The sequence below is a fragment of the Drosophila takahashii genome, chromosome 2L, assembly GCF_030179915.1.
Source record: "Drosophila takahashii strain IR98-3 E-12201 chromosome 2L, DtakHiC1v2, whole genome shotgun sequence".
In the NCBI taxonomy this organism is placed as follows: domain Eukaryota; kingdom Metazoa; phylum Arthropoda; class Insecta; order Diptera; family Drosophilidae; genus Drosophila; species Drosophila takahashii.
The window spans coordinates 30,890,622-30,916,547 of record NC_091678.1 but is presented as its reverse complement, the minus strand read 5'-3'; the positions used below and the strand labels follow the sequence as shown (position 1 = coordinate 30,916,547).

The 25,926-nt window shown below is 36.8% G+C and overlaps 1 protein-coding gene across 1 annotated transcript in view; it reads left to right on the top strand.

Annotated features, from left to right (window-relative positions):
- LOC138914670 (uncharacterized) overlaps positions 1-16,703 on the top strand; it is a 184,402-nt gene extending 167,699 nt beyond the window's left edge. The window contains exons 5-7 of the mRNA XM_070219435.1: positions 15,678-15,827; positions 15,876-15,992; positions 16,519-16,703. Of these exons, the coding sequence (XP_070075536.1) occupies positions 15,678-15,827; positions 15,876-15,961 (236 nt within the window). The 3' untranslated portion in view covers positions 15,962-15,992; positions 16,519-16,703. The remainder of the gene's footprint in view (positions 1-15,677; positions 15,828-15,875; positions 15,993-16,518) is intronic.
- The last annotated feature ends 9,223 nt before the right edge of the window (positions 16,704-25,926 follow it).

The following is a 25,926-nucleotide window of genomic DNA, read 5'->3' as shown; positions in this document are numbered from 1 at the left end:
TTTAGTGTAGTTTAACAGCTGTAACCATAAATTGGTTAACAGTCACTAGTGCAAAACTAGTAGCAAATGGACTAGTTGTTTCCGACGACAAGCATATGAAAAATGGACCACTTCGTTACAAGGAAATGGACATAACTTGAACTAGTTAACCTTCTTGACCCAACTAGTATTTTAATAGTCCAAAACTGATTCCGTTTCCTGCAGGGTAAGAGGTGTAACGCCCATACAACTGAATGGACGCCAAAATTTTTGGTGTGGATTCAGAAAGTGGATTTATAATTTCTTAGTGTGCGTTGTCCGTGTTAGATTCTTTGGTTGTGTTAGTGTGCAATTTCGTTTGCTCTACTGCGAAATAGGCTCAATGTCGCAACTGTCTGACGTCTCGAAACAAGGCACTGTGGGCTAGGGGTGTAGTGTCGGACCGAGTTCAACTCCGACTGAACGCAACCTTTTTTTTTTAGTATTTTTTTTTTTTAAACATTGTTTATTGAATATATTTTTTTAAAATTGAAAGAAAGGTAAAGACCATTAATGGATTGAATGATTTCGGTGTAAATCATTTCTTTCTAGGGATTATTGTTATTTTTAGTCCCTGAATTGCATTTAAATTGTATACTTCAATAAAAATTAAAAATTAAATAAAATTATAAAAGTAAACTCGGATGCGTATTTCATAAACTTTTAATTTAAAAGTAATGAATTTAAAATATTTGCTCAAAATGCTTCTGCTTTTAGAACTTACAAAATTAAAAACAAACAAAAAACCCAAAAAAAATTAAAAAACAAACCAAAAAATTAAAAAACAAAAGAAATTAAAAAAAAAACAAAGTAAAATAAAAAAAATGAAGATAAAAATAAAACCACTTCGCCTCAGAGTGGACTCGAACCTCAATCGCATTATTCGCGGGCCACCAACTAACGCAATGCGCCACAGCCCGTTTAGAAATGTTGTGCGCAATGTGCCTTTTAGCGCGATTCCTTTTCGGCAACATAAATCAAGAATCAACAAATGAGACAAAAATTGAATTTCGACTTTTCTGCAGCGCCAAGAAACGGCATTCTAAAACTAGACTGAATACGTATGAGTCGCATTTGACAAAAATGACGCTGCCTCCGTACATTTTCTTGCTCCTCGTTACACATCTTAGTGTTTATAATATCTTTGGTAATAGGGTATATTGTATTCGTGCAAAAGTATGTAACAGCTAGAAGGAAGCGTTTCCGACCCCATAAAGTATATATATTCTTGATCAGGGTCACTAGCCGAGTCGATCTAGCCATGTCCGTCTGTCCGTCTGTATGAACGCTGAGATCTCAGAAACTACAAAAGCTAGAAGGTTGAGATTTTCCACACATATTCTCTGGCTTCCTACGCAGCGCAAGTTTATTTCAGCCGAGCGCCACGCCCCCTCTAACGCCAACAATCGCTTACTAGCGATTTTAAAATGGGTCCTGCACCCACATCTTTAAAGATTTCCGAGAAGTATAAATTTGTTGCAATTTTGTTGTGTATATTTATATCTATCGAAATGTAGAAGACATTTTTAAATCGGACCATCCATTAAAAAGTTATACGAATTCAAAATTGGGAATATATATCTATCTCCCTCGCACTCCCTTTAGCTGAGTTACGAATTTTAGTCGGGACACCAACCCGAGTACAGCGTTTGCACTCCCTTTAGCTCGGTCTATGGTCGTCCTGGCTAAAGCGTAATGTTTTTTCGATCCACGCAAAGGGCAGACGTTTTCCAATGTTGTTTTGTTCTTTTTTTATGTCTCGAAATGTATTTTTATTATTTTAGTTATTTAAGCTTTAAAGCTAAAAAATAATTCATGAATATTAAAAAGTTAATTTCTAAAAGAATAAAAGATGGTAACGGGACTAAAAAATTAAAACATTTTTAGTTCGAGTAGAGTTTAAAATCAGCTTTGAGCTTGAGCTTGAGCTGTTTGTTTGTGACTTTGGAATCATATATGACCTACAGGTCATGGGATCATAGAATCATCGAGTAAGAGCTCCTCCCATGACCCTATGATTCCAAGAGCCCTTTCAAACTGTTTGGCTCGAATAGCTCATGTCAAAAAAAAAACGAACAAACAGCTCACGTTATTCGAACAGAACTAGCTCCAAGGGCTTAATGTCAAACATTTACACCCAGAAAAATGATGGACAACATTTTAGGTCATGCATAGCCTAAAACATTTTAAATGGACTAAAAGTTCCTTTTTAGGTCATGTACTGCCTAAAAATTTAAATTTTTGGTATATTTGCCCTACTATTTAGGTCCCGTATAGCCTAATATTTTAGGTCATCGTGGGCCTTAAAATTAATGCATTTTACCTAAATAAATTTGCACGGAACTCTGATACCGTTCTAGCGACGCTATAATTCCCAACCAGTTATAGCGCGGCTTGCATGGTAACCCACTTCCATCGTTGAATAAAACAGCGATTTCACTGCTGAACAGTGAAGCCTCTTTGCTCGTTTTTGTGTGTTGGAATAATGACGACTTCTTGAAGACTAAGCCGACATTGACCTCGAGTTAGCTATAAATTTCTCTGTATTTACTTTATAATATGAAACATTTTTCAGTACAAATTTTTAGGCCAAAGAAAGCCTAAAATTTTGGATAGGGGTTTTCTCATATTTTAAGGCAGCCAATTACCTAAAATCTAGGCCAAAAATGACCCCATTTTAGGCCATTAATGGCCTAACATTTTAGGTCATACAATCCTAAATTTTAGGCCATTCAAGGACTTAGCTCCAGTTTTAGGCCAATTTTACCTAAATTCTAGGCCATTTTTTGACATTTTAGGTCATTTTTTTTTCTGGGTGTACAATAAGCAAAAGTACAGTATTTGTTTCTCGTTCCAAGCTAAATTTTGACTTTGAGCCCCTAAAGTGGTGGAACGCCAATAAAAATCAGTTTCCACTTCTCTTCAAGACAAGCTGCCAAATTTTGGGGACTCCAGCCAGCAGTGCTTCGTCAGAAAGATGCTTTTCAAAAGCAGGAAGCCTTATTTCAGAGAAAAGAAACGCCATAGCTACCAATGCACTATGGGAAAAGAGTCAATTTTTTTGGCATAAAATCAACTTATTTTACAAATTATTTTTAAAAATTAAATGTATTTTGTGAATTTACATACCCTAATTAGCCAAGAACAGTTATCTAAGATTTCTTACTAACAACATTATAGTGTTGATAAGCGAACAAAGTCAGCTCTTCGATTGACTTTGTTGTGTGTGTAAATTAGTGAAAAATCTTTGCAAACTTTCAGTGCATATTTTGTGGAGCAACAAAATGGTTTATTATTTCTGATCAAGTCAAATCGTAGCAAAGGTATTTATAAATGAATCTTAGATTACATGTTTCGATTATTATGGCTTGTTGTTCAACTGTGAACTATTTTAAATGTGTGTCTTTTTAGCTTAAAACTAACAAGTTTGTTTGTGTTCCGTGTTGTACAACTTATAAATGACACAAAGTTGCAAAAAGGTAAAAACGCAAAGTTATTACCAATTGTATCCTTAATATCGCAAAACTAATAATTTTTACAACTTTTTGCACGTTTCTTCAAAAAAATGACTTAAATCCAGCAACTTATAAACATAAAAAAAAAATATTTTTAAATAAAAAAACAATCTAAGTGGCTTTCATTAATCTTAAAAATTGAATTTATGGAAAGGGACAAGTCAAGTGAAAATCCTGGCTGCAAAGGGCTCAAATATAAAGAAGCTGGACCCCCGTTAAAGCTAAAACTGGCATCTGCTCTTAGATAATATTTCACTTTTCTTGTACACGTCAGCAATTTTTTTTTTTTGACAAATTTTAAAAATTAACGTAATCCGAAATTACTTTACCGTCTTACCAATACAAATACAAATTTTTTAAATTCCCTGCCAATTAATTTGAATATGCGGCGTGGGCGGTGGATTAAGGCAATGGTCCGATTCAAAAAGCAACAAAAACCGAAATTACAGCTTTATCTTAATAGTATATATAAAAAATTTCTAAATTGTATCTCTAAAACTAAAGTTTATGCCAAAAAAATAGACTTTTTTCCCATAGTGCAATGCACTATGGGCAAATATTCAGTCTTTGAGGCATAAACTCCAGTTTTAAAGATACAAATCTAAAATTTTTGTTATATACTTTTAAGGCTAAGATGTAATTTCGGTTTTGGTTGCTTTTTGAATCGGACCACATCTTCATCCTACGCCCACGCCGCATATATACATTTGAAGGCAAGGATTAAAAGAAAATGTTATTTGTGTTGGTAACTGTAATACAATTTCTGTTTTTGTTAAATTTTGAATTAGACTAAGTCTCCATCAACCGCCAACGCCGCATATTTACTTTTAAAGGCAAGGATCTAAAAAAATGTATTTGTTAATAAATATTTCATATTTAACGCCTTTCGCAACAAAACTGAAGTATCTTCTTGTTTGATATTTTTTGCTAAATAGAAGCACCATGCAAAAGCAATGGCATCGAATTTTCTTTTTCTTTCGCCAATTGAGATGCCACCTTACGCTTTAATCGTGGTCCTGTCTCATTAGAAGTTAGGCATTTGCGACCAGGTTTGTCGCTTGGCAAGCCCTTTTCCAAAAATGAAATTTTCATGTTCGACGAAAGCCACAGGGAATTTTTTTCCCTGAATCGGTCTATTATTCTAAGACATTTTGGCAAATTACGTCTAAGAAAGGCAACAATCTGCTTAATTTTTTTTTGACTATTGTGTGCTGACTATCGCTTAATTCGATTCCGTTCATAGTTTGCAAAACAAATTCCATCACAGCGGATTGTTGCCGGTTGTTGTCGATCCAAACATTAAGCAATGTGTAGTGGCAGAACTCGAATGCAACTACAACATGGAGGTTTTACGTAAAACGTGCAAAAACGTGCAAAAAGTATTGATAGGGTTCGATTAGCAATTGTTTTGTTTATAACTTCCTATTTTTACCTTGCCTATACTCTCCTATACTCACAACTTACACTCCACAGAAAGCAAAAATACATTTCTTATTTGTCATCTAAAAACTAAGCGACAACACATTAAACAAATGGACAAAAAAACACATATCATAAACATTCAGTGTTTATAACACAGGCCGACAAAATGTGACATGGCTCGTTGTCCAGGCCTGCCACCATTTTATTTCGATAAATGAGGCTTTTCTAAGCATAAGTTGCCACTACGCCTATAGTCCATCTGCTCTGGTATTTGCGGTATCTTTAATTTAAGAAAATCACAAATTTTCTTTGTCTTTTGGGATATATCTTCAAGAGTGGTCAACCAATTTTGGTAATCTTTTCGGAGTTAAATAGTTACATGTCTCTTTTATACAGTCGTTTTGGAAAATTCAATCTAACTCAACCACAAGAGGAGGTGGGCGCATTCAAAATTTTAAAGTCACAGCAAAGTTTAAAAATCTTCATTTGTGAACAGCGTTTAAAAATTAAATAAAAATATTTTCTTCTACAATGCATTTTTGATCCAAAGACACCTTATGGGCTTAATTTTTAGGACACTCATCAGGTTTTTGTGAATTGTTTTGGAATTTTTAAAATTGTTTTTCTTCCTTCCTTCACAGTGACGATTCACAAACAGTGCCCAAACCTGTCACAATTTTAAATAACATATTCCTAATATAAGCACATGAGCGTAGCCTACTAATCTTTGGGGGCTAAAATGCCTGAAGTGTAATCCCCCTCCAGCTTTTAACTTACGCCCATGTATAAATATTTTTAAAGCAAGGGTCACTTATGCTCAAAAATAGTTTTGCGTATTGTATTGTATGTGTACGGGTCTCAGTTCAACAAAGAAAATATCAGGCTACTATAGATGAAAAAAAGTACTTCTGTAAAATCCATTGTAGCTAAAAAATAGAGGTCGCCCAGCTTGGTGATTGGACATTCTTGAAGTTAAAGGTTCAAGGTACCACTTCCGCTAAATTGTGGCTCTGGGCTACGAAAGGTTTTCTTACTATTAAGCCGCAAAAAGTGCCTAAAAATCGAAAATTTGGAACATTGACCACGGATTTATAAAAACTTCGAACTGATGGAAAGTTTCCAAGTACGAGGTAGTAATCTACAGCTAAAATCCTTTCAGGTTTTGTAGCGTTTATTCTTAGGCCAAGAAAAAGTCTTGATTTTGTCGACCTGTGTAATAGAAGATAAAGAAGGCAGGTGGAAGGGGATGCCGTGAATCAAATTGTTGAGAAATAGATCGGTCATTTATTATTGTTTTCTAATCGCACCTAGTTAAATGCACATCATTGTATTGCATTCTACATAAAAGCTTTAAGCTCACACGCATAGCCGAAATTGCAGTCGATCTGCATTAGTATTGGAATGTCATGCGTTTTTTTGCATTATCTTTCTGCACGTTTTTTCGGCAGTCATATAGAAGTCATATAGTTGAATTGTACCCGCAACCGCTCGCTAATCGAAAACCCGCTTAAAACCTATTGTAAAACCGCTTATTATTAATAAAAACCTCAAAACCTATATAAACATTAATACAGAGGAGGGATATGAAGACCCTGGATTGGATATAGCCGAATACGAGGACAAGTTCTACAGAGCGCACTCCATTTTTAGTAAAGCCATAAAGGAGATGGGGGGTCAAGATCATGGACAGGACCAGTCGAACCTTTTGCTATCAAGTACAGTGGAACGTCTATTTGAGGGACAAAACCAACTTCTGGAACAAATTCATACCTCATCTGGAGCAGCTAATTTAAGGTTTGAGAAAATTCGAATTCCCACATTTTCTGGCAAATACGAGGATTGGAGCCAGTTTAGTGATTTGTTCTTAAGCTCAGTAGATAATAACGAAAAGCTCTCCAAGTGCCAAAAATTTCATTATCTAAAATCTTATTTAGATGGAGAAGCCCTTTCCTTAATTAAACATATTGCCGTTTCGAATGATAATTATCAAGACGCGTGGGAAAAATTGCAAAATCGTTATAACAAGAAAACGCTAATCGCTCGATCATTTGTTCAGAATTTTCTTTCGTTGCCAACCGCTAACAATTCGAATATCGCCGAGTTACGTAGGGTAATTGACTCTGCCGATGAATGCATTCGAGGCCTACACGCGCTGAACTGTGACAGCCGCGATGTGTGGCTAATTCATATATTGCTATCAAAATTAGGCCCCGAAATCAAACAAGCTTGGGCTAACAGTAGTGTGTCGTCCAAGAAAGACGTCACCATAAATGATTTATTCACTTTTCTTTTCGCTCATTGTGATACTTTGGAGTCTTGTCAGGATCTACACGTGATGCAACCCTCAAGACCAGCCCAGAGTAGACGCCGCCAAGTCGCTTATCATGCAAGTGGATCAAATCAGTCTTCTCGCGGCTGTATCTATTGTCAAGGACAGCACAATATATACGCATGTACTGCATTCAAAGTCCTGGATGTCGTACAACGCCGTACTTTCGCCAGGGATACTAAGCTTTGTTCTAATTGCCTAAGTCGATCTCATCAAGTCAAGGATTGTAATTCTTCGAACACTTGCCGTCAGTGCAACGCTAAGCATCACACGCTAGTCCACCCGGAAGACTCTAGATCGATTCCGATGGCCTCCGCCCATATGTCTGCGGCTGAGGTTAATATAGTTCCTTCAATTGATCATGATGCTGATGTAAATACTGCTGCTGTCAGCCATCATACTGTGGACAGGGCCAACAATCAAGCCCTACTGCCAACTATTCTGGCCAATGTAATTGACACATGTGGCAACAAGACCTCATGTAGGTTATTGCTCGATACTGGATCAACAATAACCATGGTAGCAGAGTCGTTTATCCAAAGGATCGGAATTCCACGCACGCATGCTCGCATCTCAGTTGTTGGACTAGGTGCTAACCCGGCTGGAGTTAGCCGAGGTCGCGCTAACTTCACCTTGCTGTCAAAAACCACAACTGCATCCTTGGAGGTCTCCGGCCTGATTATGAGTTCTCTGACCTCCTTTATTCCCGCTCAGCAGGTCAAGTCCAGCACTCCTATCTGGAACAAGATTCGCAGCTTACCGTTAGCTGACCCGACGTTTGGATCACCGGGAAAAATCGATGTTATTTTGGGCGCTGATCAACTCTGGAACATATATACTGGACATCGCCGAGAGTTTGGTATTGACTACCCCATTGCACTACATACTAATTTTGGTTGGGTTATTACAGGCAGCTATAATGATTGTACCAATCATCTACGCACGCTCAAGACCACCACGCTTACGAAGATTTGGATTCATTAGTTCGCTCCTTCATGGACATGGAGCAGGTGCATCCGACCAAAGCGACTATCGACGCCAGTGATCCTGCAGAAAAACATTTTCTGACAACGCATGCTCGCCGAGAAGATGGTGTGTACATTGTCCAGTACCCATTCAAGGAACCCATCATGCCACTTGGCTCTACGTTGCCACAAGCTCTCAACCGCTTTGCCGCCCTAGAACGGAAATTTCGAAAGTTCCCCGCACTCAAGCAAGAGTATGTAACGTTCATGGAGGACTACTTAAAAAGAGGACACATGGAACTGATACCTGCTGCTGAAGCGTCTGAGGATACAGGACGCTGTAACTATTTGGCACACCACGCAGTGTTTAAGCCGGATAGCACCACCACCCGTTGCCGAGTTGTATTTGACGGCTCAGGAAAGGACTCTAAGGGTCATTCGCTTAACTCACGACTGCACATAGGCCCACCTATTCAAAGGGATTTAATTGGAGTATGCCTTCGTTTTCGTCAGCATCTTTATGTATTTTGCGCTGACATTGAGAAGATGTTTAGAGGCATTTTGGTATCAGACGAACATACGCAGTATCAACACATAGTTTGGAGAAAGGAGGAGAACGCTACGCTGGATCACTATCGACTGCTGACCGTAACATATGGCTTAGCTTCATCGCCATTCCTCGCCGTTCGATTTCTTAAGCAGCTCGCAAACGATAATGCCGAAGAGTATCCGAGAGCTGCTGTCGTTCTAAACAGAGACGCCTACGTTGATGATATTCCCACTGGATGCGACCAAATTCAGGATCTTATTGCCCTCAAAGATGAGTTAATTTCTCTTCTAAGCAAAGCTCAATTCAACCTTCGAAAGTGGAGCTCAAACTGTTGCGCCCTATTGAAGTCGTTGCCCAAGGAAATTTGTGAGTATCCGCTTGAAGCTTTAGAGAAGGACAGTTCATTTCGATTTGTTAAAGTACTGGGATTGTATTGGGAACCAAAAGCTGACTGCATTTTCTTCAAGCTAGAAATCCCCGGAATTAGCCAAGATCTACGATCCGCTGGGTTTGCTTGCACCCACAACTGTGTTTTTAAAGATTCTCTTTCAAGATAGCTGGCTGAGTTCTGTCGATTGGAATGAGGAACTACCTCCCCAATTATGTACACGGTGGCAACAGTTCGTATCTCAAATGCATTTATTGGAAACTTGTCGAATTCCTCGCTACATATCAACACCGCTTCAAACAATGGAACTGCACGGATTCGCAGATGCATCGTCCCAGGCATATGCAGCCGTCATCTATAGTCGCGTCAAAGTCAACAATGGATATGCTGTTAATTTGATAATGGTAAAGACCCGCGTGGCACCTATTAAGTCTGTCTCAATTCCACGACTCGAGCTAAACGCAGCCCATTTGCTCTTTAAGTTAATTTCCCTGGTCAAGCAATCATTAACTGTTCCTATTTCCAGAATCAATTGTTGGTCAGACTCTGAAATAGTTTTGCATTGGCTATCATCTCCTCCCCGTACCTGGAACACTTATGTTTGCAACCGTAAGTGCAGAAATCTTAGAGACGTGCCCACATAGCTGCTGGCAACATATTCGAAGTGGCGATAACCCTGCAGACTGTGCATCCCGAGGAATACTTCCAAAGGACCTCTTGGACCATCCAATCTGGTGGAATGGACCTGCCTGGCTATCTCAGTCTTGGCCGACTTGGCCACCTGTTAAGGCTAAGTTTGTTCTGTCGACAGAAGAAGAGGAATACCTGGAGGTAAAAGCCGATCCTAAGGTTAACCTACACATTTCCGACGACGGAAATTCACTAACCTGCCTGATCAATAAAACCTCTTCATGGTCTCGTTTGATAAGGATACTCAGCTACTGCTTTCGTTTTGTTCATCGTCTTCGCGGGAGAAATCAACTTTCGCCGTTTCTGTCGGCGTGGGAGCTACAATATGCCCGGTCTCGGATATTCACCCATGTTCAAAAGGAGTTCTTTAAAGTGGAATGGAATGGACGAGCAATTAAGCACCGGACAGCCATTGAAAAAGAACTCGAAGTTGATCCGCTACACCCCTTTCTTAGACGAGCAGAGTTTACTACGTGTTGGTGGTCGCATCGATAATTCTATGGCTAATTATGACGCAAAACATCCCATAATTTTGCCTAAGGAATCTCCAATAGCTGCTTTATTAGTTCGATATCAACATGCTGCATCGCTACATGCTGGAGTCGAATACACTTTTCATAGTCTACGACTAAGGTATTGGATTCTAGGAGCTCGAAACCTCGTCCGCAAAACCGTATTTAATTGCAGAACTTGCTTCTTGCAACGAAGACACACGAGTTCTCAACTTATGGCTGATCTTCCCGAGTTTCGAGTTCAACCCGCCCGCTGTTTTCTTCACAGTGGATTGGATTATGCTGGACCTGTGACGATCAAAGCCTCTACAGGTCGGACACCAAAATTTGGCAAAGCTTGGTTTGCCATCTTCGTTTGTCTATCAACAAAGGCTATACACCTTGAACTCGTCAGCGATTTGACAACATCCGCCTTTATAGCCGCTTTCAAACGCTTTTGGTCTCGACGAGGGCCCATATCAGACTTATATTCGGATAACGGCACAACTTTTCATGGAGCCAAAAGAGATTTAGCTGAAATGCAACGCATCGCAATCGCCCAGGCTCATAGCGAAGAGATTTCGAGCTTCCTGTCGAGTCACGAAATCAATTGGCATTTCATCCCGCCCTCAGCGCCCCATTTCGGAGGTATTTGGGAGACTGGCGTGCGATCTATAAAGCTGCATCTAAAACGAGTTATTGGCAGCAGTGCATTAACATTCGAGGAATATTCGACCCTGTTAATTCAGATTGAAGGACTTCTGAATTCTCGGCCTTTGTGCGCACCCAGCGATCACAGCCTTAACCCGCTAACCCCTTCTCATTTTCTAACAGGTCAGCCTCTCACTTCGGTACCAGAGCCATCGTTCCTGGATCAACAGACTGCAGCGCTGGAGACAATTGTAGGCCAAGGTTCAAGGGTTCTGGAAACGCTGGAACTTAGAGTACCTCAGTACGCTTCAAACTCGCATGAAATGGCAACAAGATGCTCAGAACGTTGCCATGGACACCCTGGTAGTGCTGAAGGAGCCGAATCAACCGCCAAGCAAGTGGCTGTTGGGACGAGTCGTACAACTTCATCCTGGACAGGATCAGAGGGTCCGTGTGGTCTCAGTTAAAACTGCCAAAGCAACCTACAAGCGCCCCATTACGAAAATTGCTGTGCTTCCTTTGAACTGAACCGTCGTTCAGGGGGGCCGGTATGTTGAGAAATAGATCGTTCATTTATTATTGTTTTCTAATCGCACCTAGTTAAATGCACATCATTGTATTGCATTCTACATAAAAGCTTAAAGCTTACACGCATAGCCGAAATTGCAGTCGATCTGCATTAGTATTGGAATATCATGCGTTTTTTTGCATTATCTTTCTGCACGTTTTTTCGGCAGTCATATAGAAGTCATATAGTTGAATTGTACCCGCAACCACTCGCTATTCGGAAACCCGCTTAAAACCTATTGTAAAACCGCTTATTATTAATAAAAACCTCAAAACCTATATAAACATTAATACAGTCCACTTCATTTATAACCACAAATTGTTTAATCATTTCCATTTGTTTAAACAATATGAGGCACGTGTAAGAAAAGGTAAGAGAATCAATTGATTTGAATATGGGCACTTCCATATTGTCGCCCAAGACATTTGCACACCTTTAAAGTTGAAAAAAAATTGGGGAAAAATGGATATTAATTTTAATAATGGGCTTTTCTTTTCACTCTTTCCAAGCTCTATTTTGTGTAAAAATCTTGATTTTTTACCACTTTTAGTTTTTAAGATATCGTTAAAAAACTGCCGTATTCGCTCGGGACAAAAATAGAAGTGGATTTCGTGGAAGTTCAGTCAACAACAGAATTCAGCGAATTCTGATGGAATATTTGAATTTGATTTTTTTAGAATGTTGTCCAAACATGTCGCTATGAAATGGTTTTGGTCTTACTCAAAAATTGTTTGCCGTTGTTATTTTATGCAGTTTCAACCACATTCGCTCAGGACATGTCGCTCGGGACATTTTTTCTTAGCGTTTTGTAAAGTGTATTTCCTTACCTCTATCCCTTAATTACTGGCTGTTTTGGATTTAACTTAATAGTTTAACATGTAAATGAAGCATTCAGTACAGAATAATGTCACATATTACCATTCCTAAAGGATAAATTAACAACTGAAGATAGGTCCAAAAAATAACAAAAAAATAGCCAAAAACTAATTTTTGGATATAATACACCAGTTTACAAAAAAAAATCGATGAAATATACCATGAATGAAACCTTTGTTTTCCGGTAAGGTACGTCTTCCTGATTAAGAAAATGGCAATTAAAATTTTTTTATGGATAAATTTTATACCCTTGTAAAGGGTATTATAATTTCAGTCAGATGTTTGCAACGCGGTGAAGGAGACGTTTCCGACCACATAAAGTATATATATTCTTGATCAGCACCAATAGCCGAGTCTATCTAGCCATGTCCGTCTGTCCGTCTGTCCGTTTCTATGCGAACTAGTCTCTCAGTTTTAAAGCCATCGCGTTAAAACTTTCCCAAAAGTCTTCTTTCTATTGCAGGTAGTACATATGTCGGAGCGAGCCGGATCGGACCACTATATCGTAAGGCTCCCATAGGAATATTCAAACAAATATAAGAAAATTCATTGTAACTTTGTAGGAAGTAGGCGTTTTGATTCTTGACTACTTATGTATAAACAAAATTTAAATAGAAACGCTGAATCTGGAATCCCTGGAACTGCACCGATTGAGCATAACTTTATCTACAAGGGTATATAAGCTTCCGCTGGCCGAAGGTAGCTTCCTTTCTTGTTTAATTTCTAACTTGAGTTGTGGCTAACCGATTTCAACCATAAATGACTCATTTTACAGGTTAAACATTAGTTTAGAAGCTACACTTCGTCAAAGTTGGAAAAGTGAGAAAAAATTCAAAAATGCTGGCATAAATGGCATTGTTAAAAATACACGCCTAAAAACCGAAATTAGTTTTATGACTTATACTTAAAGATACATCTTTAAGTCAACCAACAAGACCATCAACAAAAAAATCAATCAATAGTTCGATTTTATATCGATTTTTTACGTTGGGAAAAACGGGTATTACAGCTCTGTTAGAGCCCTGTTGTGTCAGTTAACAGCTGTAAACGGCCAAACAAACACCGTTGTCACAAGCTTCAAAAATGCATATCAAATTAATTTGCTGGTGAATTGTAATGATCAATAGCTTGTTTTTTTTGTCAAAGCACCTTCTACCAGTTGAAGTTATAAAACTAATTTCGGTTTTTGAGCGTTTTAAGCCATTTATGGTTGAAATCGGTTAACCACAACTCAAGTTAGAAATTAAAAAAGTGTGAAAAACGTTTTTTACACTTAAAAAAAATTTTGTCCATAAAAAAATTTTAAGTGCCATTTTCTTAATCCTGAAGACGTACCTTACCGGAAAACAAAGGTTTCATTCATGGTATATTTTATCGATTTTTTTTGTGTAAACTGGTGTTAGTGGAGTTTGTCTTAAAAATAATCAAAGTATACTCCAAATTTTTAGTTAAGCTCAGGATCAAACTATTTAGAAACTAATATCGGGGGAAACTCATGTGGGAATATGTTTTATTCAAGTTTCAAGGTTTTTGGCTTGGTGGACCTTTTGGTAGAAGTGCCCATACTTAGTTTTTATACCCGTTACTCGTAGAGTAAAAGGGTATATTAGATTCGTGCAAAAGTATGTAACAGGTAGAAGGAAGCGTTTCCGACCCTATAAACTATATATATTCTTGATCGGGATCACTAGCCGAGTCGATCTAGCCATGTCCGTCTGTCCGTCTGTCTGTCTGCCTGTCTGTCTGTCTGTCTGTCTGTCTGTCTGTCTGTCTGTCTGTCTGTCTGTCTGTCTGTATGAACGCTGAGATCTCGGAAACTATAAAAGCTAGAAGATTGACATTTTGCATGCAGATTCTAGGAGTTCCTACGCAGCGCAAGTTTATTTCAAAAGGGTGACACGCCCCCTCTAACGCCCACAATCGCTTTTATACGATTTTAAAAATTTCAATATTTTGGAAAAGTAAAAATGCAGTTTTATTGTGTTTATCAATACCTATCGAAATGTAGAAGCAATTTTTTAAATCGGACCATTCGTTAAAAAGTTACGGCGGATCAAAGTTTTTCTCCATCTCTTTCGCACTCCCTTTAGCTGAGTAACGGGTATCTGATAGTCGGGGCACCCGACTATAGCGTTCTCTCTTGTTTTTTAATGCATTCAATGCTATTTTGCAACACAAAAATCTAGAAGAAAATGTATTCGATCTGTTGTAGAAATGTTAATGCAATTTTTTGTATGCAAAAGGATACCAGTATTATCATTCATTTGAGTTTAAGCGAATCTAGCTTCCTCAGTCAGCTGCAGTGCACACACACGCACATATCTAGGGATTGTGTTTTTAAAAAACTCATTTGTGGCTTTTATGTATTTCGTCCATGTGTGTGTGCAACGGAGCGAAATAATGTTTTTTACAAATCAACAAATTGTCAATATCTCATCGTTTGAAAACTAATCTATTTATTAGTTTGCTGATCAGTTTTTTGCATCATAAAAATGAAAGCAATTTTAAGGAAAATTTAAACTGTAAAATTCATCCTATTGGGATTTCTATAAGGTCTACCGATATTTTAAAATTTAACGTTTACTTAAGAAAAAGGCGCGATTTTTTAACCGCGGATTTTAAACGTGTTATGAGTGTGGCATTTGCATTTTAAATGTGTTGACTGTGGTATTTACATTTTCCCCTTGCGCGGTCACACTTAAAGTGCGACAGCAGGACATATATACACACATACATGCGCCAGCAGAACATACATGCAAACATATGGGGAAGCCGTGACGTCACATCAGGTTAGCCAAATTTAAAAATATTGGGGACTTGGTTAAGGATGCTGAATCTCCAAAAAATTTAAATGCAGTTATTTGCGGGTATGCCATAAGATTATGAACATCACATTTTTAAACCATTTTAACAACATTTATAACAGAAAAATGGCAAAAGAAATAATTAAAAAAAAACAAATCGAATTTTGGGGCACTTTGGGGTTGTTTTTTGTTCTACAAAGTACCCCTCACGCGGCTGCTTATTATTTTAGTAATTACTGTGATTTTTTTTAGATTTTTATGTCAATCCGTTCTGGGTGGAATTTGCTACTGACCGTTTTTTAGGGGTAGACTTATATTATAGTTTAGATTAGATAAATCATTATTTATGTTACTTAAATGCCCCCTTTAGAAAAATATAAAAATGTACTAATTTTTTTTTTCGTTTTAAGGAATCTTACCCGAAATTTTCATTCCCCACCCTCCCCCTGGCAGGACCACCCAGCTCACCTGCTCCGGTGGAGAACAAAAAGGACGTGGAAGGGGAGTTGTCGGCCCTGAAGGGGGAGGTGTTGGCCCTGAAGGGGAACGAGCCAAAATATGTAAGTATATTCGTTACTTTAAATATAATCCTTTTTCATTTTTTCCAGATTTCGATGTTCAAAGCCTATATTTGGGGACTCGCTTTCAAAAAACCTCATCCGCATTACACCAGTTTACAAAAAAAAATCGATGAAATATACCATGAATGAAACCTTTGTTTTCCGGTAAGGTACATCTTCCTGATTAAGGGGTTATATACCTTTTTTTTTTCAAAAAAACGAAATTTTTTTTTTTGCTGAATCTTAAAGTATATCCCCTAGAGAACATCTTCCCAAATTTTCATACAGATCCGAATAATAGTTCGATAGGAAAACAGCGTTTTGACGCGCTCGACTTCAATAGTTGCAACGTCAACGTAAAACTTTGAATGCGATTATCTCAAAGTCGTGTTTTTCCAAAAGTGCCTTCGCTGTGACCACGATTGCGCAAGAACTATTTGATCGATCTTCTTCAATTTTTTTTTAAATTATTCGTAATGATTGTGCCGAGTTCGTGAACGATTCAGTTTTTATGCGCCAATTTTAATTTCGCAGATCAGAATTTTTTAATAAAATTTTTAGAACTTGAAAAATCAACTTTTTGGAAAAATTGTTACTGTATGCAGAAAAAAGGAAATATTCTTAAAAGTAATCGTTCACGAACTGGAAATAATACTATACTAACTAAACATTTTTGGTTTTTTGATATCAGTTGACCTGCTGGACTTCCATCGATGTCACCGCAAGCCGCCATAAAAAAAAAAAGGGTTCCGAAAGAATTGCCATACCTTTGTAAATTATTCATATTTTTTCAAGAACAAAGGCTTGTTGTTTCGATAAAAACATGTACTATCAATAAATAATAACTTCACTGTCATAAAATAATTGCTACACACCAAAAAAAAAATCCAAAGTTCCCTCAATTTTTTCGCTCAAAAAAGGTATATAACCCCTTAAGAAAATGGCACTTAAAAACGTTTTTAACATTCCATTCCATTCATTAGTTTAGAAGATACATTTCGTCAAAGTTGAAAAAGTTAGAAAAAAGGCAAAAATGCTGGCATAAATGGCTTCCTTAAAAATACACGTCTAAAAACCGAAATTAGTTTTATAACTTCTACTGGTAGAAGGTGTTTCGACAAAAAAAACAAGCTATTGATCATTACAATCCACCAGCAAATTAATTTGATATGCATTTTTAAAGCTTGCGACAACGGTGTTTTTTTGGCCGTTTACAGCTGTTAACTGACACAACAGGGCTCTAACAGGGCTGTAATACCTGTTTTTCCCAACGTAAAAAATCGATATAAAATCGAGCTATCGATTGATTTTTTTGTTGATCGTCTTGTTAGTTGACTGAAAGATGTGTCTTTAAGTATAAGTCATAAAACTAATTTCGGTTTTTAGGCGTGTATTTTTAACGAAGCCATTTATGCCAGCATTTTTGCATTTTTTCTCACTTTTCCAACTTTGACGAAGTGTAGCTTCTAAACTAAAGAATGGAACTCAATGCAGTGTATAAGAAAGTTGGACGGCATCCTATTACCTATAAAATGAGGGAGTTATTGTTGAAATAGGTTAATCACAACTCAAGTTAGAAATTAAAAAGTGTCAAAAACGTACCTTAGCGGAAAACAAAGGTTTCATTCATGGTATATTTCATCGATTTTTTTTATATTTTGTATTTTGGTATTATAATTTCAGTCAGATGTTTGCAACGCGGTGAAGGAGACGTTTCCGACCACATAAAGTATATATATTCTTGATCAGCACCAATAGCCGAGTCTATCTAGCCATGTCCGTCTGTCCGTTTCTATGCGAACTAGTCTCTCAGTTTTAAAGCCATCGCGATAAAACTTTCCCAAAAGTCTTCTTTCTATTGCAGGTAGTACATATGTCGGAGCGAGCCGGATCGGACCACTATATCTTAAGGCTCCCATAGGAATATTCAAACAAATATAAGAAAATTCATTGTAACTTTGTAGGAACTAGGCGTTTTGATTCTTGACTACTTATGTATAAACAAAATTAAAATAGAAACGCTGAATCTGGAATCCCTGGAACTGCACCGAGTGAGCATAACTTTATCTACAATGGTATATAAGCTTCGGCTGGCCGAAGGTAGCTTCCTTTCTTGTTTAATTTCTAACTTGAGTTGTGGCTAACCGATTTCAACCATAAATGACTCATTTTACAGGTAATAGAATGCCCTCCAACTTTCTTATACACTGCATTCATTAGTTTAGAAGCTACACTTCGTCAAAGTTGTAAAAGTGAGAAAATATGCAAAAATGCTGGCATAAATGGCATCGTTAAAAATACACGCCTGAAAACCGAAATTAGTTTTATGACTTATACTTAAAGATACATCTTTAAGTCAACCAACAAGACCATCAACAAAAAAATCAATCAATAGTTCGATTTTATATCGATTTTTTACGTTGGGAAAAACGGGTATTACAGCTCTGTTAGAGCCCTGTTGTGTCAGTTAACAGCTGTAAACGGCCAAACAAACACCGTTGTCACAAGCTTCAAAAATGCATATCAAATTAATTTGCTGGTGAATTGTAATGATCAATAGCTTGTTTTTTTTGTCAAAGCACCTTCTACCAGTTGAAGTTATAAAACTAATTTCGGTTTTTGAGCGTTTTAAGCCATTTATGGTTGAAATCGGTTAACCACAACTCAAGTTAGAAATTAAAAAAGTGTGAAAAACGTTTTTTACACTTTAAAAAAAATTTATCCATAAAAAAAATTTTAGGTGCCACTTTCTTAATCAGGAAGACGTACCTTAGCGGAAAACAAAGGTTTCATTCATGGTATATTTCATCGATTTTTTTATATTTTGTATTTTGGTATTATAATTTCAGTCAGATGTTTGCAACGCGGTGAAGGAGACGTTTCCGACCACATAAAGTATATATATTCTTGATCAGCACCAATAGCCGAGTCTATCTAGCCATGTCCGTCTGTCCGTTTCTATGCGAACTAGTCTCTCAGTTTTAAAGCCATCGCGATAAAACTTTCCCAAAAGTCTTCTTTCTATTGCAGGTAGTACATATGTCGGAGCGAGCCGGATCGGACCACTATATCTTAAGGCTCCCATAGGAATATTCAAACAAATATAAGAAAATTCATTGTAACTTTGTAGGAACTAGGCGTTTTGATTCTTGACTACTTATGTATAAACAAAATTAAAATAGAAACGCTGAATCTGGAATCCCTGGAACTGCACCGAGTGAGCACAACTTTATCTACAAGGGTATATAAGCTTCGGCTGGCCGAAGGTAGCTTCCTTTCTTGTTTAATTTCAAACTTGAGTTGTGGCTAACCGATTTCAACCATAAACAAGAAAGGAAGCTAGCTTCGGCCAGCCGAAGCTTATATACCCTTGCAGATCATTCCTATTAATTAACAAATCGCAAAAATGTTCCATTTTCTAATATTTCTCATTAATTTTCCGATCGTTCCTATGGCAGCTATATGATATAGTCGTCCGATTTTGATCAAATTAAAATTGAAATTCGGAAATATTTAAAAAGAGTCATATCCTAGAGTAGAAGATAATACAATAAAAACCAAAGAAGCTAGAATTTATTTCCTATTACTTTTCCATTAATTTTCCGATCGTTCCTATGGCAGCTATATTATATAGTCGTCCGATTTTGATTAAATTAAAATTGAAATTCGGAAATATTTAAAAAGAGTCATATCCTAGAGTAGAAGATAATACAATAAAAACCAAAGAAGCTTGAATTTATTTCCTATTACTTTTCCATTAATTTTCCGATCGTTCCTATGGCAGCTATATGATATAGTAGTCCGATTTTTTAAATAATTAATTCGAAATTCAGAAATATTTAAAAAATAACATTCCCAAAAGTAGAAGGTAATATTTCAAAAAACACCGAAGCTAGAATTTTTTAAAGTTTTTTTTTCCGATTGTTCCTATGGGAGCTATAAGATATAGTTGTCCGATCCGGTCGGCTCCGACATATATACTACCTGCAATAGAAAGAAGACTTTTGCGAAAGTTTTGTCCCGATAGCTCGAAAAATTAGAGACTAGTTTGCGTAGAAACAGACAGACGGACAGACGGACAGACGGACGGACAGACGGACGGACAGACGGACGGACAGACGGACGGACAGACGGACGGACAGACGGACGGACAGACGGACGGACAGACGGACAGACGGACATGGCTAGATCGACTCGTCTTGTGATGCTGATCAAGAATATATATACTTTATGGGGTCGGAAACGTCTCCTTCACTGCGTTGCAAACTTCTGACTGAAATCATAATACCCTTTGCAAGGGTATAATGATTCATTTTACAGGTAATAGAATCAGGGCTGTGAACCACTCCGGAGCTGAACCACTCCGAACCGGATTGGTTCACTTTTTTTTAGAAAACGAACTGAACCGTAAACCGGAGCGCAGAATTTTTTTATAATTGAACCGGAACCGAACCGGAACTTTTTTTTTAATACTCGGTTCGGTTCACAAAAAATTTATTTTGTGTGTTCGTGTTTTTTTTTCTGATCATATTAACATAGAGTTTATTTACTATGGGAAATGAAAATGCGCAAATATTTTGTCTATGCAATGACTGCATCTAACTCAAACAATCTAATAATGTATAACTACACTAGTTTACAAAATAATATTCTTGGAGAGCTCCAAAGCAATTGATGGCAAATTCTGTCATTGTTCGACCCCCAAATCACGAAAATACCACTAATTTTTTTTTCGGTGGCACAGTTTTTTTTTTTAAATTTTTTAAAGTTCAAAATGTTAAGTATCGGACTTTTTCGAATTTCTTCCTATATCTCGGCAAATATCCACCCAATTGGGCCAGTTTTTGTTTCATTATAAAGTCAATAGATCAGAGCTTAACTTTGCCATACAGATCAATATGATTGGATAAGTAATGGCAGCGCAGCAGCTCGACAAAGATGAAAAATGTGTTTTTTGGTCCTCTGTAGGTCGGCTGTATGTATCGTAAAAACTCGAAATAAATCCGTTGAAAAATTATAATGTATATAAACTTAAAGTTTACATCCCACCGGACAAAACAAGCCGAGTATGGCCCAAATTCATAAAAAATTGGATTTATGGTGGATTTTTAAAGTTCGGATTTTTCAACTTTTTTCGGTTGACAAAGTTCAAATTTTAGATTTATCCTAGGCGGCGACATGTAAATAAAAATAAGTGGTGATGGCCGCCGGGTCAAAAAATAGCTAAATCAGATATTTAAAAGCTAGAAAATTATAAAAATGAATTTAATTTTTAAAAATTCCTTAAAAAATATAAAATTGCTTTCGTTATGACTGTGAGTATTTTTAATAAGTAATATCCATTTGAATAAATCATTCTTATGAAATAACCATACTTTCAAAAAAAAGCATGCTTTTTTTAATAAGTACTGCAGTATCAAAAAACGAAAAAAAGAATACGAATAAAAAAAGAGGATTTTGCTTGTGATTGTGTGTGATAATGAATAAAATTAAGGAATACAATTGCTTAAATGGTCCAGGAATTTTTCAAAATTAAATTCATTTTAATAATTTTCTAGCTTTTAAATATCTGATTTATCTATTTTTTGACCCGGCTAGGATAAAACTAAAATTTGAACTTTGTCAACCGAAAAAAGTTGAAAAATCCGAACTTTAAAAATCCACCATAAATCCAATTTTTTATGATTTTGGGCCATACCTTGCTTGTTTTGTCCAGTGGGATGTAAACTTTAAGTTTGTACCCATTATAATTTTTCAACGGATTTATTTCGAGTTTTTACGATACATACAGCCGACCTACAGAGGACCAAAAAACACATTTTTCATCTTTGTCGAGCTGCTGCGCTGCCATTACTTATCCAATCATATTGAGCTGTATGGCAAAGTTAAGCTCTGATCTATTGACTTTATAATGAAACAAAAACTGGCCCAATTGGGTGGATATTTGCCGAGATATAGAAAGAAATTAAAAAAAATCCGATATTTAACATTTTGAACTTTAAAAAATCTTTTAAAAAAAACTGTGCCATCGAAAAAAAAATTAGTGGTATTTTCGTGATTTGGGGGTCGAACACTAACAGAATTTGCCATCAATTGCCTTGGAGCAGTTTGGCTGTAAACTAGTGCTATCATCTTCCAAAACTTTTCGCAGTATGCCCACATTAAAATTACATGATTAAGGGCCGGTTTCTCGAGTCCCTGTCAAAGTCCCTGATAGCTATTTGTTCGAAAAACTTAAAGACCAGATAAACTGTTCGTAAATGCAAATCTGCTTTCTCGACTGCTTTAATTTATATAAACGAGAAACAATTACAAAGTGCTGTTAACGCACAGAATTGTGCTGTAGAGCACAAAAATAGCGTGCTTCGATTATTTCATCAGCTATTTGGGTATAATTCAAAGGAAAAGTCAGCTGTGATTTCGTTTCTTCTTCTTAGTTGGCTATGGGAAATCAGCTGTCATTCTATCAAGTCGAAAATGCTTAACAGGGACTCCGAGTCCCTGTCAAAGTTAGCTCTCACATTGATGCTCGAGAAAGCCAAAATGCCTTAGCAGGGACTTTATCTGTTCGAGAAATGTTAGCCGGCACTCGAGAAACCGGCCCTAAATCAAAGAGTATACTCTTTGCCTTAACTGGTAAACACTTTATAAATCATAAATCTTATAACTTTACCTATAAGTCTTAATGTTATGGTACATATTTAAATGAAAATACATGGAAATAAATGTTGCCTTTATTATTTCGTTAAAAAAATTTTTTTTTTTGAACCCTGGTTCGAACCTGAACCCTGCTCCGGCTCATTATTGAACCGGTTCGCAAACCGGAACATTATCTGTCGATTAGGTTTGAACCCCGAACCGAACCCATGCAAAAATAATATGGGTTCACAGCCCTGAATAGAATGCCCTCCAACTTTCTTATACACCGCATTGAGTTCCATTCATTAGTTTAGAAGCTACACTTCGTCAAAGCTGTAAAAGTGAGAAAATATGCAAAAATGCTGGCATAAATGGCTTCGTTAAAAATACACGCCTAAAAACCGAAATTAGTTTTATGACTTATACTTAAAGATACATCTTTAAGTCAACCAACAAGACCATCAACAAAAAAATCAATCAACAGTTCGATTTTATATCGATTTTTTACGTTGGGAAAAACGGGTATTACATGTTCAAACATGTCGCTATGAAATGGTTTTGGTCTTACTCAAAAATTGTTTGCCGTTTTTATTTTATGCAGTTTCAACCACATTCGCTCGGGACATGTCGCTCGGGACATTTTTTCTTAGCGTTTTGTAAAGTGTATTTCCTTACCTCTATCCCTTAATTACTGGCTGTTTTGGATTTAACTTAATAGCTTAACATGTAAATGAAGCATTCAGTACAGAATAATGTCACACATTACCATTCCTAAAGGATAAATTAACAACTGAAGACAGGTCCAAAAAATAACAAAAAAATAGCCAAAAACTAATTTTTGGATATAATACACCAGTTTACAAAAAAAAATTGATGAAATATACCATGAATGAAACCTTTGTTTTCCGGTAAGGTACGTCTTCCTGATTAAGAAAATGGCAATTAAAATTTTTTTATGGATAAATTTTATACCCTTGTAAAGGGTATTATAATTTCAGTCAGATGTTTGCAACGCGGTGAAGGAGACGTTTCCGACCACATAAAGTATATATATTCTTGATCAGCACCAATAGCCGAGTCTATCTAGCCATGTCCGTCTGTCCGTCTGTCCGTTTCTATTCGAACTAGTCTCTCAGTTTTAAAGCCATCGCGATAAAACTTTCCCAAAAGTCTTCTTTCAATTGCAGGTAGTACATATGTCGGAGCGAGCCGGATCGGACCACTATATCTTAAGGCTCCCATAGGAATATTCAAACAAATATAAGAAAATTCATTGTAACTTTGTAGGAAGTAGGCGTTTTGATTCTTGACTACTTATGTATAAACAAAATTTAAATAGAAACGCTGAATCTGGAATCCCTGGAACTGCACCGATTGAGCATAACTTTATCTACAAGGGTATATAAGCTTCCGCTGGCCGAAGGTAGCTTCCTTTCTTGTTTAATTTCTAACTTGAGTTGTGGCTAACCGATTTCAACCATAAATGACTCATTTTACAGGTTAAACATTAGTTTAGAAGCTACACTTCGTCAAAGTTGGAAAAGTGAGAAAAAATTCAAAAATGCTGGCATAAATGGCATTGTTAAAAATACACGCCTAAAAACCGAAATTAGTTTTATGACTTATACATAAAAGACCATCAACAAAAAAATCAATCAATAGTTCGATTTTATATCGATTTTTTACGTTGGGAATAACGGGTATTACAGCTCTGTTAGAGCCCTGTTGTGTCAGTTAACAGCTGAAAACGGCCAAAAAAACACCGTTGTCGCAAGCTTTAAAAATGCATATCAAATTAATTTGCTGGTGAATTGTAATGATCAATAGCTTGTTTTTTTTGTCAAAGCACCTTCTACCAGTTGAAGTTATAAAACTAATTTCGGTTTTTGAGCGTTTTAAGCCATTTATGGTTGAAATCGGTTAACCACAACTCAAGTTAGAAATTAAAAAAGTGTGAAAAACGTTTTTTACACTTAAAAAAAAATTTGTCCATAAAAAAATTTTAAGTGCCATTTTCTTAATCAGGAAGACGTACCTTACCGGAAAACAAAGATTTCATTCATGGTATATTTTATCGATTTTTTTTTGTAAACTGGTGTTAGTGGAGTTTGTCATAAAAATAATCAAACTATACTCCAAATTTTTAGTTAGGCTCAGGATCAAACTATTTAGAAACTAATATCGGGGGAAACTCATGTGGGAATATGTTTTATTCAAGTTTTAAGGTTTTTGGCTTGGTGGATCTTTTGGTAGAAGTGCCCATACTTAGTTTTTTTTTTAATACTTTCAATGCTATTTTGCAACACAAAAATCTAGAAGAAAATGTATTCGATCTGTTGTAGAAATGTTAATGCAATTTTTTGTATGCAAAAGGATACCAGTATTATATTCATTTGAGTTTAAGCGAATCTAGCTTCCTCAGCTTAAAACGTGTTATGAGTGTGGCATTTGCATTTTAAATGTGTTGACTGTGGTATTTACATTTTCCCCTTGCGCGGTCACACTTAAAGTGCGACAGCAGGACATATATACACACATACATACGCCAGCAACATACATGCAAACATATGGGGAAGCCGTGACGTCACATCAGGTTAGCCAAATTTGAAAATATTGGGGACTTGGTTAAGGATGCTAAATCTCCAAAAAATTTAAATGCAGTTATTTGCGGGTATGCCATAAGATTATGAACATCACATTTTTTAACCATTTTAACAACATTTATAACAGAAAAATGGCAAAAGAAATTATTTAAAAAAAAAACAAATCGAATTTTGGGGCACTTTGGGGTTTTTATTGTTCTACAAAGTACCCCTTACGCGGCTGCTTATTATTTTAGTAATTACTGTGATTTTTTAGATTTTTATGTGAATCCGTTCTCGGTGGAATTTGCTACTGACCGTTTTTTAGGGGTAGACTTATATTATAGTTTAGATGATCAGAAACCACTTATAGAACCAGAGGCTGTGCAATGTGCAACTGTGCGGGTCCGTCGCCAGCATGATCTTCAATTTATTATCGACGGTTTCAAAAAGTCCGAGGACGTCCTTCATCTAAGCAAGGGAGGAGTTAGCACGGTCACCCAGCAACAGAAAGGTTGCCAGGCTGATCCCGCATAACCGGATGGGAATAATGCAAGGCCAGCATCACCTGCGGATATTGCACAGCGACGGTGCTATGGTCAGCATTTTTAGCGACGGAAGCAGCCCACAATCGGCGGGGAATGTACTGCAACGCAAGCAGCGGCTGCCCAACTCCATGCACGGGGCGCCGGGTCAGCAGTTTCAAAGCATAGGGCTAGCTTACATTTTAAGAATTCATGTACTTTGGGTTAGTCGAATTTGGATAATAAATCGTGACGGACATCGCCTCACGGAAACTCGAATTCTTCCCATATTAATGTATATTCCTTCTTATTTATAACGTTCTTAATGGTTATTTTTCACTTTAAAACATACAC